The sequence below is a fragment of the Chelonoidis abingdonii genome, chromosome 7 (assembly GCF_003597395.2).
Source record: "Chelonoidis abingdonii isolate Lonesome George chromosome 7, CheloAbing_2.0, whole genome shotgun sequence".
NCBI lineage: Eukaryota > Metazoa > Chordata > Testudines > Testudinidae > Chelonoidis > Chelonoidis abingdonii.
Window position 1 is genome coordinate 1,479,130 of NC_133775.1, and position 12,892 is coordinate 1,492,021.

General features: G+C 55.6%; 1 protein-coding gene across 13 annotated transcripts in view; it reads left to right on the forward strand.

Annotated features, from left to right (window-relative positions):
* Window positions 1-12,892, forward strand: part of PTPRF (protein tyrosine phosphatase receptor type F) — a 510,254-nt gene that overhangs the window by 452,454 nt on the left and 44,908 nt on the right. For 8 of the 13 annotated variants that reach the window (XM_075067537.1, XM_075067539.1, XM_075067545.1 and 5 more), the window contains 4 exons: window positions 209-412; window positions 3,536-3,690; window positions 7,265-7,380; window positions 10,168-10,200. In XM_075067537.1, the coding sequence (XP_074923638.1) occupies window positions 209-412; window positions 3,536-3,690; window positions 7,265-7,380; window positions 10,168-10,200 (508 nt within the window). The remainder of the gene's footprint in view (window positions 1-208; window positions 413-3,535; window positions 3,691-7,264; window positions 7,381-10,167; window positions 10,201-12,892) is intronic. The other 5 variants (XM_075067540.1, XM_075067543.1, XM_075067542.1 and 2 more) reach the window with 1 other exon arrangement.

Below are 12,892 nucleotides of genomic sequence, written 5' to 3' on the forward strand. Positions count from 1 at the left end.
ATCACAGAAATGAGCATGAGGTTGTCAATCCGGCCGTCTGACTTGAGGCGTGGGAGGGGCTGCCGGGGGTCAATGAAATAAGTGGGGAGGAAGGTTCTGAAGCGCCTGTTCCTGCCTGGCCTTGGCCCAATCCACGTGCCGGTCCCCTGCTGTCAGTCAGGGCAGCGCTGGGGAGAGCGATGTAACGACCCACGTTCTTTGTCTTCAGTTACTGGAGGCCATCGGCCAGGGCAGGCGCCAGCGGCGTCAGGCAGACAGGCTGAAGCCCTATATTGCTGCTCTAGTGGACGTGTTGCCAGAGACCTTCACCTTGGGAGACGAGAAGACCTACAAGGGCTTCTACAACAAGCCGCTCTCTGAGGATCTGAGCTATCGCTGCTTTGTGCTGGCGTCGCTGGAGGACGGCGAGACGGTAAGGGCTTCTTGCAGAAGGGGCATCCCGCTCTCCCGCCCGAGGGGCTCAGTGCAGGGAGCTGGCAGCCTGTTCAGTGGAGTTCCCTGCAAAGTGAGGCGAGCCAGGCACAGTAGGTGGTGTCAGGGAGAGGAGGCGTCCATTGGAACTGACTTGATGTATGGCGTTTTCCGAGGGAAAGGGCAGGTATCTTTGACGTGCCAGATGAGAGCTGAGGGCAGCACTGGGAGTCGAGCTCCGCCACTGCGGAACTCCAGACTCCGCTGTGATGGAGGCTGGCTCTGAGCCACGGTTTCTGCTCAGAAAAGTCACTGTGGAGCAGCCCTGTGAATCCAGGCCTGTGCGCTTGCAGGGACCAGGCTCAGAGATAGCCCAGCTGCCTCACCCACCCTTCCTAAACTGCTGCTGTGCTCACCAGACTCTCAGCTGGGCTTCCAGCCTCTAGCTGTGGGGGCTGCGGAGAAACCTCTGAACTGGCATGTGGAGAGGAACCCGCCACCACTGGGTGGGGGGGGAGGGCGGCTCCGTGCACCCTGGTGCGGGGTAGCTCCTGTGCCCTGTAACAATAGGTTAGACATCAGCATTGTCTGAGTACCACCACTCTTTTCTCCAGTCCCCTGGCAGTAACACACCAATCCTGTCTGCCCCAGGACAAGTCGGAGCTCCAGGAACGCTGAGATGCCGCTGGGATCTGCAGAGCAGTTTTGCTCTCTGCTTTGTGACCCTGTCGAGTCTAGAGTCAGCCCTGATGCAGGAGGTGGGGGCCAAGTCCCACACACTCTGGACTCTGCCTGGCTGAACAGGGCTGACTCAGAAGAGACATGGAGGGAGCTTGGAGAGTCACTTTGCTGATCAGAATCTCCCTTGAAAGGGGCGTGTAAGGGAGTAAATTCACCTGTTCCCACAGTAGCAGGGTCTCTGTGGGGCGTGAAAGCATGCAGGTTCCCATCCCTGGTGTGTCTCCTTGCCAAGGGGAAATGGCGCGTACCTGGATGGCTAAGGAAGGCAGCTGGCCCAGCACGCAGGGGTCTAAGGGAGGAAGAGGATGGCTGCCGCGGTGAGCATGAAATAGCTGAGCAAGGCCTGTGCCCTGAGATCCTCCTGTAAATTGCTTGTGGGGGAGGGAGGAGAGAGGGGCAGTGGCAGTGTGTAAATAATGGGAGATAATAAAGATGCTCTGGACCCTCTGCTCAGCTCCCATGCTGGGGCTCACTTCTTCAGCCTCATTTACTTGTAATGGCTCATTAGCGCTGGTCAAACTCTCCATTACTCATCTGGCCATGGTGGGAAGAGTCCCAGCTAGCAATGCAGAGGTCTCAGATCACAGCAGCCAGGCACGCTGGTAGCTTTACTGCCCCCAGGACTCTGCCCTGCTACATGGGGCCCATTCTCACGGAAAGCCCAAGGCAGTGTCCAGTCGCAGGGCTGCTTGTCCCCACACAAATCCTGCATTGCCTGCCGTGTCCCGAGAGTCGGGCCAAGCGTGGCTCATCCCTGGCCGGGCACTGGGAGCGCGGCTCATCGGGGGGGCACCTGCTCCGCCTGGAAACAACATCCTCATGATCCTTCGGCTGGCAGGGTCTCCTTCCTTGGTCAGAGAGACCAAGTGACACTAGTGTCTCAGGCCCCTTTGCAAGCCCAGCAGGGCAAATGCTCTGAAGCGCTGCTGGCTGCCTGCACTGGACCCAGGGAGGAGGCTCCATGTGATAGTAGCGTTAGTCCTGTCTTCAACTGTAGCTAGATGCTTCTGTGGGTCCTGTGTGCCTTCCGCAGAAAATAGCACAGCAATGAGCCCCTCCCTCCCGCTGCCCATTTACCTGCCCTGCCTCTTGTCTGTCAGAGCCGGAGCTGGCTCGTCCCCCTCCCCACCCCCATGTCAGGTCTGGGAGAGTGCTAGGAGGGTGCTGCTTTCTGAGCTGTAGAGCAAAGTGTTGTCTACACGCTGGTGTAGTGGCCACACACAGACATTGGCCAGGAAAGAAGAAGAGACTGAAGCCTGCAGAACCCTATGGGGGGGACGTGCAAGGGCGCATGGCCCGCAGCAGAACCCGCTGCCAGCGCCGCTGCAGGCTGCTGATAAACCGACTAGCTGCACCTGAGGGTCTGACCTGTGTATTGCCAGCAGGGAGTCATAGATACCAGGCCCAGGAGAGAAGATTCCCACCCGCCCCTTCGCACCTGCACCCACGGGAAGTGTGTGTCTGAACTTGACCATAAAGCAGGCAACGTATAGATCCACAGACACCTTTTCTGTGACCCAAATTTCCTGTCTATGGCAAGGCTGGAGAGTTTCTTGTTCCCGAGCACAGGGCAGCAGGTGCTACCTGTGAGCCCCCGGCGCTTGGCTGATACGGCTCCTGCTTTCTCGCTAGGTGGAAGGGATTGCTTTTCGCAGTATTTAACCCTTCTGACCCAGTGAGACTGAGCTGTGAAGCGACGCCACGGCGACATAAGCCTTAGCAACCGTGGCATAACAAGGCTGCAGCTGGGCGTTAGGTCTGTTAATCCTGCCCTACTGCACTCGGTCTGAGAAGCAGCCTCTTCAAGGCTGTAGGTCACTGTGCCACCACCTTGCCTCGTTCTTTGGAAGGACCCTGCTAGCGAGAGACCCCTGCGCGGAGATCTCTGCTAAGGGAGCTGAGACACAAAACATCTCCTCCTTTTGTTCCCTCAAGAGACGTGTCTGGCCTGGCGGGGGTTCTCCAACTACAGCCCCTCCTGGGGAGCTGTGTTTATATCAGCATAATGGGTGTTACAAAGCACTTAGCGCTCGGCAGCGGGCTCGGATTCCAAGCCTGGAATTTGCTCCTAGGGAGCCTAGTGCTCTTAGCTGGGCTGTTCCATTTTGGCACCTAGGGAGCTCGCTGACTGACTGGCTGGCTGGAGAATTGCTCTAAGTTGGATTGTGCCATTTCCCAGGAGGAGGAGGGGGACAAGGTGGACTTCCACGTGTGCTGTGTCCTGGCTTGCTGACATGATGCCCTGGCGCATGGGAAGTCCTGGGTGTGGGAGCCAGGCCCTCCCCGCGCTGGGCAGAGGCAGGGTGCCGTACAATAGGATGGGAGGTGTTCGTTTCCGTCAGCCTAACGGATGTTTGCATTCTCTGCCCCCCGGCTTCTGCAGAAGAGGTACGCAGCCAGCCCCTACTCGGATGAGATTGTGATGGAAGTGTCTTCAGCGAAGCAGCAGGATGAGCCCGAAATGCTGTGGGTGATGGGACCAGTGCTGGCCGTTATATTAATCATCATCATCGTCATTGCTATCCTGCTCTTCAAAAGGTGAGAGCCAGGCCTGTTCCCCACGCAGCATGTCATCACCAAGGGACCTCCCTCCTGCCGTCAGACCCAGCGTTCCCTATCTGGATCAGGGCCTACAGGCATGGTGGAGGGCATCCAAGGCAGCATACAGGGCTGGTTTGTAAAGTAGACAGTAGAGAACCGGCTGGGCCATGAATGTGAATCCCCAGGCACAGAAAGAAGAGGGAAGCAGGAGGTGTCCCAGGGCCCCACGGGGCAGTCGGGGGAAGGGGAAGCTATCTGTCCTTTGGTGGCATGCTAGGAGGAGTCCCACCACTCATGTGTTAGCTTCCTCAGGTGGTTTCCAGGGTGTCTGGTGAAGTTGAAGGTGTGGGAGCCTGACTGGCCCCTCTCAGGTGCCCCTATTAAAGAGCCTGCCTGCTTCGCTCCGCCCCTTGGCAGGCCACGGACACTAAGCTAAACCCAGACAGAAATACTGCTCCTCCTCCTGACACGTCCCACTGGTGCTTTGTGCTCCACGCTGAAGGACCAGCCCTCCAAGCTCCGTAGGTTAGTCCTGATACATGGGCCGTAAGCGCTGTACTGTGACCCTGTATTGTAAGTCTCTGTGATGAGCTGTTGGTTCATTTACATGAGTTTTTATAACCCACTCCACTGTAACCGGGTTGAGTCTATCCGCTCACCTCCTGGATTCTCGATCTCTATGTGTATTTTGTGCTGGGGGAAAGGACCTGGCTTTGTTCTCTGATTAAATGGAGCTCTGTGCTGTGCATGTGCAGTCAATGCCTTTCTGTCTCAGTGATCACCTCCTTTTTTCTGTTTCTGCTCTTCTCTGGATCTAGTAAACAAGAAAGGTAGGAATCCGTTTTCTCTTCCCTCTTTGTTTAAAGTTTAGAATCTACTTCCCCATTTAAGAACCTGCAGCCTGGTGTGTCCCTCCCTCCGTACGTGCAGGCGTGGCGTAAGCCAAGCGTTGAAGGCAGTGGCCACATCCTACCCCTCAGCCTTTAGCGATTCACGTGGCCGACAATCACAGGTCACAGGATGTGTGCCAAAGTGTTTCGCAAATGGGTTACAAATCTAGAAATGTGATTCTAAGTGGTTATAGGGGTTTCTTTGCACCTCCAGTCCTTCAACTGAGAACTTAGATGCCATTCGTCTGTAACATGGATCGTTGTCTCCTGCAGCTGGTAAAGTTTACCCTAACCTTGCCACAGGTGCGATGCCAGCCTGAGGCCGTTGCATTGACAAGGGACTGTGCTGCTTGGGAAAGTGTCATCTTTGCTTGGGCTCCATAGTTCAAATCCTGCCTTTATGCATCAGCCCACACCCAGGTGGCCCTGTGTGGTAATTCACCCATCTCCAGGAAGGTTTCTTTTAAGGAAGTTGACAGACACAAGCGGTTTCTGAGCCACCACAAGGAATGTTTTGTGGAAGCCCAGGGCAGATATTCCCTCATCTGGGTTTCCCTGTCTCTGTCTGTTTGTAGGTCCCTTTGGGTGCTGGGCCCAGCTTGGCTTAGTTTTGTTTTATCTGTGGCTCCCCAGACCCCATTGTGAGATGGACTCTTCAGAAATGAAATAACTCTGTTTCATGGTGCTCTTCACTTGGCAGCACCCGACACCCAGTGCCTCCCAGCTCTCCTTTGGGTGCTGAGTCCGGCTGCTTTCTCCTAAGGCTTCGCTCTCTAGCGTCTTTTCTGAGGGGTTTTCTCCCTGGTGTTCTAAATCTCAAATGTAAACGGATTGAATCCAGCTATTGGTACATTGCATGAAAGTCTGGACAGCCTGGATTTGTTAGTTTCGTGGAAGCCCTATGTGGGCTTTTGAAAGGGACTAATATCAAACACCTTTTTGCCTCCTTCCCCACAGAGTCCCAAGTCACATTGCCCAAGGACTTGGGGACCAAAGCACAATAGCGTATGCCGTGTCTCACCATGGCGTCTGCGAGCAGGAGAGATGGTGCTGTTGTGTGCATTTGTCCCTCTCCTTCCACTGATGCTATAAAGTCCAGGAGCTCTCTTGTCTGGCTCTCAGAGAGTCAGAGGACTTGGTAAATGCTTGGATGACTCCACATGGTGTGAGGATCACATGCTGCTCCTCCTTTGCTGATCACCCCAATGTCTTGTAGTCCCAATGTCCAAATGTTTTGGCTGCAAACTGAACTTCAGTCATAGTTTAGGTGCCCCCGAGTGAATGAAAGTTCTGCTGCATAGAATCAGTAAATAATGTGTTGCTGCTCCCCACACCAGGCACTAATGCAGAAACCCGAGTGCACAGCTCTGTAGCAGTGTGCAAGTAGTAACACCCTGTGCTGGAACAGAACCTTCCCTAGTCATGTATGTGAGACTCTGGTCACGCACCAGTCTGAAATGCAGCTACTTCTGGGCAGAACTTGGCAGCTGTTAACAGTGCCCAGCAACAGATTAGAAAGGGGAGGAAAGCTGGTGAATTTAGATGGGAGGACACACTAAAAGTGACCTGGGAGATGGATGACAACATGCCCATCTCCTACAGAAAGCTATGGGGTCTTCGATATTCACCAGTGAGGCAACCCCTCTGGGTTTATGTTTTGTCCAAAAGGCAAAGCCTCCAGTATCACAGCAGCACCCTCTAGTTCTGCACTGAGGCATTTGGGTCAGCATTGACCCAGAGAAATGTCCCTGCTCCACGCAGCACAGTGCCCCCATCACCACACAGGGGCATTCCCCCAAGAGGAAGAGTGGTGCCATCTGAAACATCCACAGCGCTTCTTGCAGTGCCAAGTTTGCCTTAAAGGTCTCCCATCCAATTACCAATCAGGTCTGTCCCTCCTTGGCTAGTGAATTACACCAAGATCAGCGCCCGAGGTGGTGACATAAATACAGCATTAAGAGACAACAGTGTGTTTTATTGTCCCGTTAATACAAGCCTTGGGTGCCTTCAGCCATTCAAGACCTGTTTTAATGGCCCAATAAAACACACCCTGAAGAGTCTTTACACCATTAGGCTATGGTTCTCAACATTTCATTTCTTTTACTACTTGGTGGGAAAATTGACTCTATCCTTCCGCTACAGGAAATAGTTCCGAGGGAGAGTAAGAGGTAATGGGGCTTTGCTTCTGATAAATATATTGTACAGAATATGGCTTCCCACACACTTGCTGGCTAAGGCCCTGTCGTCCTGCAGTGGGAAGTCAGAGTGCTCATCCACGCACTATAGGTGGAGAACCTTAGGCCAGCAACATGGTCCCACAGAGAGGTGGTGACACAGCTGGGTCTCAAATGCAGGAGTCCTGACTCCTCCTGGCTATCTGCTCTGAGCACTTCCAGCAACCAGCATGGCCCCCGGCTGCAGCCCAGGTCAGGCAGGGAGGGCTCTTATGGGGTTTTGCTTTCACTTGTGACAGTAACTGTGGGGACTGATTTAGCTGCTCAGAGGGGAGTGCAGTAGCTGAGCTCACAGGCAGAGGCACCCATCAATATGTTCAGCCCCCTGTGTCTGCCCTGGTGGCCAGGCAGCTGCCTGAGCGCCAGCTGTGTGCATGGTCATCATGCTGGTCTGTGGGACATGCGCTTCCTCACTGGGCCCCTCATTTGTGTGTTTTCCTTCCCTAGGAAAAGAGCCAACTCCCCCTCGTCCAAGGACGAACACTCCATTGGCCTCAAGGACTCCCTGCTGGCTCACTCCTCTGACCCTGTCGAGATGAGGCGCCTCAATTACCAGACCCCAGGTAGGATGCTGTTTGCGGTGCCTGCCCTCTGGGATGTTCCGGAGCTCCCTCCCGCCCCCGGCAGACACTAGGCTGAGGGGATTTCTCTCCCGTCACTCTCTGAAACGTTCTGCCCCTTCCCAGCCATAGCGATAATGCCAGTGGTCTTTGTGCAGAGTCCCCACGTCTCTGCTCTGTGAGCTGACATGCTGCTCCCTGGCTGTGTCCCCACAGGCCTGCAGGAGGCAGAAGCCTGGTGTGCATCAGGCCCTCCCGCTCCCTGCTGGTAAGCAAGGCTTGTACCCTGCAGGATATGGCTGATCAGGAGGAAGTGCTGAGGCTCTGGCAGGGAGACTTCAGGGCTCAGGGAAGCTCTGAGGATTTTCCATTCTGACCTGCCCCAGAGCACTGACCATGTCTGAGGAGTCTCAGCCTTGCTAACAAGCAAAACGAGGGAGACACTGTGCTGTCAAACAGCAGCTGTGTCTGGGCAGGGTGGGCCTTTCCCACACTGAGATCTGAGAAATGGCTCAAGAGGTTACTCCTGCTCTGCTCGTGTGGGGAAGAGAGGGGAGCTGTGAGCATAGCTGCTCCCCAGCACAGAGAGGGATGCTGCTGGAGGCAGTGATTTCTGCATGCAGTCTATTGCTGCGGAGCATTGCCAGTCTGTGGTGCCTGGAGTCCGTAGACAGTGTATCAGCCACTGGAAGCAGCTGTACTTTCCAGAGCAGAGATGTCGCATGCTGCTGCTTTGTAACCCATGTGTCTCTGACGGCTCTGAAAGCACCGGGCCTGTCATTAGCATGATCAGAGACCAGCAGGCCCAAGCTAATTGAGCTGCATCGTGGATGCAGCAGAAGGGCAGTGGGGCTCTCCGCGGTGGGGGCAGTTAGCGATAAATGAAGGCACGCCCCGGTCCCTGCTGCCTCCCAGCCTTCCTAGGACATAACCTACTTTTCCTTTCTTCCTGCTGCTCCTCCGGCTAAAAGCTTTTGTCTAATGGGAAGCTTTTGAAGGGAGTGTTTCCTGATGGAAACCTGCTGGGTCTGGGCAGGGAGGGGGAGCGAGAGCTGGCTGTTGGAGCCAGCACCACTTCCCAGCTCTCCCTTTCCCCTTCTGAGGAATCAGCGCGGATTGTTCAGCACAGCGCTGTCCTGGGAGCGGCGTGAGAGGGGAGGTTGGACAGGGCCAGGATTAGGGGGCTGCTAGGCAGTACTCGTGCCAGGCTCGTGTTCCAGATTGGATAGGAAGGATGTGGTGACAGCTCTGCCATAAAGAGTGGGCTGTGGGTCTTCTCAGGGTATGAAATAAGGCAGATATTATGCAGCGGCTTTGGAGAAGATTGCTTGCTGCTGTCTTGGGAGAGGGAGGAGCAGAGAGCTCTCAGCCAGGGTTTTGCCAGCGCACAGCTTGTAGGGCTGAGACTGGGGCTGGGGACAGGTGAGTTGCAGAAGCAGGGCCCTAGGGTAACAGTACCTGGGGGTTTGCTCAGGCTGCTTGTGTGCTAGGCACGTGCTTTCCAGACCAGCTTTCCATGCCCCAGCGAGAAGCAGCCGTGGCTGCTTGCAATTATTTGAGCACTGGGGGCTGGTTGGGATTTTGAGTAGGTTCCTGTCCCTGCAGGGGCCCTGGATGCGTTCATAGGCCCTACCCTTGCGTACTCCAGAGCATGTCAGATGTGCTTCTGTCACATGCTGCACAACGGGGCAAGACCCTACCCAGACCTGCACAAGAACCACATTGGGTGGGCAGGGGGGTGCAGGCCACCCCCTGCCCCCATCCTCCAGGCATCAGGACAAACAGGGAGCAGGCATAAGGGAAGGAAAGCCCAGTTCCCCAGAGATGGCTCCATTCCCTTGGCCGCTGAGCCCATTTCTCCTGCCATCTGGTGCTTCCCTCCCAAGCAAAGTCACTTCCTGTCCCTCCAGTGCTTCTGCTGAGTCTCATGGCTAGAAATGAGGAGAGTGAGCTGGTGAATGAAGAGGCATTGACGGCCTCTGAGCCCGGGGGCCCAAATGGCACCTGTACTGTCCCCCCTCCGAGATGCATCCCCAGCACTGTACAGGCACAATGCGAACAAGACATGTTGGAATCTGACCTGCTGGGGCTGGTGGCTGATAGTTTCTGCTGGAGACAACAGAGGCAGGGAAAACCTTGTTTAATGCATAATTAATCCGCTTGCCATTATTAAATATTAAGCCTTATCGCTTTAATGGTTCCTGCTCCAGGCCCAGGTTAGTTCACGAATTGTCAGCCTCTTGGTACTAATGTGCTGTTTTGCCAGGCGGTGTCTCTGCTAAGTGATAGAGGCGTTGTGGTGAGCCCAGTTGTGGCTAGCTGGAATTCCAAAGGCAGCTAGGTTGGGCAGTGCCATGTTCTCTGTCCACCAGGAAGAATGTGATTCCATCCCCCTCCCCAGTGCATGTCCGCTCCTTAACCTCACACCTGCCTCCCCCGGAGGCATGGGCAGTGGTAGGGTTTGCAGGCAGATGACAGAGGGTCAGGGTGGGATGTGTATTCATTTCAAATGCTCGGAGCAGCACTTCCCTTTGTACCCCAGCTGCAGTAAAGTGCGCTCGTTGGGGTTAAAAACATACTCTTCATCGTCCGCTCCCCAGCCAGGCAGCACGCCCATGCGGCTCTGCTTAGTGTGGGAGGGAGCTTCCAGCTTGTCCTTGCTTTTCTACAACAAACTCTGCTCTTTCCTTTGCATCCTCATTTCTCTGCCTTTCCCTCTCTGAACCTCTGCGATGATTGTCTGAAGGCTAATGGGATTTCTGTTCTTGCCCCGTTTTTTTTTCTTTGCAGGTTCCAGTGTCCCCAGTTGCCCGAATATCTCAAGTTAGTTTTCACTCCTCCTGTATTTATCTTGACACTTTGCTTTTCTTTCTCTTCCCCTTTCTCTCTTGTCTCTGTAATTTTTGTTACGATGTCATTGAAGGTCACCCTCACTCTCAGCAGATTAGAGTGGCAGTAATTTCATTTTTGAACATGATTAATGGGCCAAGACCTCCCACACAGGCCAGGTTCTGGTACTATTTGCATCACGCTCCAGCAGTTCAGCACAGCACAAAAGCAGTCTGGGGGCTGCAAGGCGTTTGGCCTTGAGGAGCTCACTAAAATCATCCCAGCTGATTAGCAAACAACTGTTTCTCTTCAGAGCTGCATTCCAGTCCCAACTCACGTAGCCCAGTCTGCTGTGTTGCTTGGCAGATAGCGGGGCACAGCTGGGCATGGGGCGCTCTGCAGCTGTGAAATCCCATCTCAGGTGTGGGCAGGACAACAGACATTTTCTTCGAGAGGGCCAATTAATCCCCTAAAAGGACAAATTGAAGGGTTTTCCATGGCCCGGGGTTGAACACACTTTCCTTTCGCCTTGGATGGACCAGCTTCCAGTGTGGCTCTGGCCACTGGTGAAATACAGCAGAGGGGACAGGGTGTCTGCGTGCAGAGGGACACTTGTCAGGGCTTGTCTACACGTGGAGTTATTCCGGAATGTCTGGTCCACTTTAAATCCACACCCTACATTAATCCAGAATAACTTTGGTGCATACACAGCCATCAGCCTTCAAATCACCATGCAGTTGGCCAGACCGCAGGGCCTGGGTGAGAACCAAGCCCAGAGCAGTGTGGGAGTGGAGGTGCATGAGTAGCTGGTGTCTCTGTTTCTCATGAATCTCAGACTGAGTCCACCCCCAAATAACCGTAAAGGTCTGTCCTCGCTGCTGGGGAGCACACAGGTACAGGAGAGAGACCTGGGAATGGCACACCCTGGCCAGTGCTAAGGGCTTTGCAGCTTGCAGGGGATTAGTGGGGATCTCTGGCCTCCCCCACGAAGCGCCTGCCGGAGCGTTCCCAGCACTCCTCTGCCTGCTACAGAGGCCTCCCTGGAAAAGCGTGTTGAAGTCATGGAGCTGTGCAGAGCAGAGCCCTCCAGACCCCTCCCCCTGGCATCTGTGGGTGCTGTTCTGGAACCACTGTGCTGGGGAAGGTGTTGCACCCCTCCCCCAGGGCTGCTCTTGGAGCTCAAGTGCTCCCAGCCTGATGCAGCATGGCCCTGACCAGGGATCCCACATGGCACGGAGCAGCTGCACCTGTGAGGTGAGCTTGGTCCCTTGGCTCTGCTGTGCTGAGGCAGGGACTGCACTAGATTTACACACAGCACACACCGCAGTACCTTCCAGCCGGTGCCCTCTCCCTGCCAGCTCTCTATGCCCATTCGTTGCAAAGGCTACTCCCTGGTGCCCTGGCTCAGCGTGTGAACAGTACTGATCTGTACCTTCTGCCTCAGTGTGGAGACTGACAGCAAGTCACTGATGAGACAACCCTAATGCCAGGTCGGTTGTCTGGCAGTGCTCTCTGCCATGGCACGGGTGGTGCTCGCGGCACTTGGCAGAGGGAGGCAGCACGTGTGGGGTGGACTCAGAGCAGTGTGCAAGTCCCTTTATATGATGGCGACGGGCCCTCATGGCTGGGAAAGTGGCTGCATTGAAATGTGCAGCGACGCTTGCACCTGTCACCTGATGGCTTGTCACTGCTGTATGAGATGCTCCTGCTGGACCGCCACAGCAGCCTGTCACTGCCAGCCAGGGCACCCAGAGGCTGCCGAGCTGTCAGAAGGCTCCTGGCTGGGCTCCAGCCTGCCTCCCTGCGTGCATATCAGCAGCATCGCCCATTAATCATCATTAACCACGTGCAGGTTCTGGGGGACCCACGGAGCAGCCTGCGGTGTCCCAAGCCCCAAGAACTTGGATGAGCTGTTTTACAGCCACGTTCCTACCAGTTCGTCAGTTCAGGATCAGGGCAAAGGGTCCTTCGGGGCCTGGGGTGTAAACACCAAGTGCTATAATGAGGCTCTCTCCTCTGCCCTCTGTCCTGTCCCCGTGTGATACAGCCCATTCCTCCTGGGGCTCTGCTGCCAGACGTGTGCTCCACTGCCCTGCGCTCATCACCAGGGACAGGCGCTAGCCAGCCAGACCTCCCAGCAGGGCCATGTGCCATCAGCGCTCAAACACACTGGCCATGGGTACTTGAGAGATGCAGGCCAGCTCCCGCCAGCCTGCCCGCACAGTGGTGGAGGCAGTCAGGCAAGTGGGTGCGAGGCCTGCGGTACACACAGTGCTCTCACTCACAGCGGCTGGTTTGAGACGCCAGGGGGCGGGCCGGCAGCCGGGAATCGGGCTGGCCTGCTCGGTGGGTAAATAGCATCTGGTGTGCATGCCCCTTCGGCTGCCGCGAAGACTAGCCATGGCAGGGGCTCAGTAGCCCCTCTGAGGACCCTGTAATCGTTAGGGGTAAGTCATGAGACCGCCCCTCCCGCGGGGAAAGCTAGCACTCTTGAGAATCAGTGTGTTCAACCTCAGCCGAACGGGAGCCCCGGCAGAGCATTACCCCCCTCCTCGGCCTGTGAACGGAGTGGGGCTTCCCCTCTGCACGGCCCCCAGGCCCTGGGCTCACAGCCTGCGGTGCTGTCATGTCTGAGCATGCTCACCTGGCCATGCCCATCCTGCCCATCCCGTCTGTTCTGTCGCCC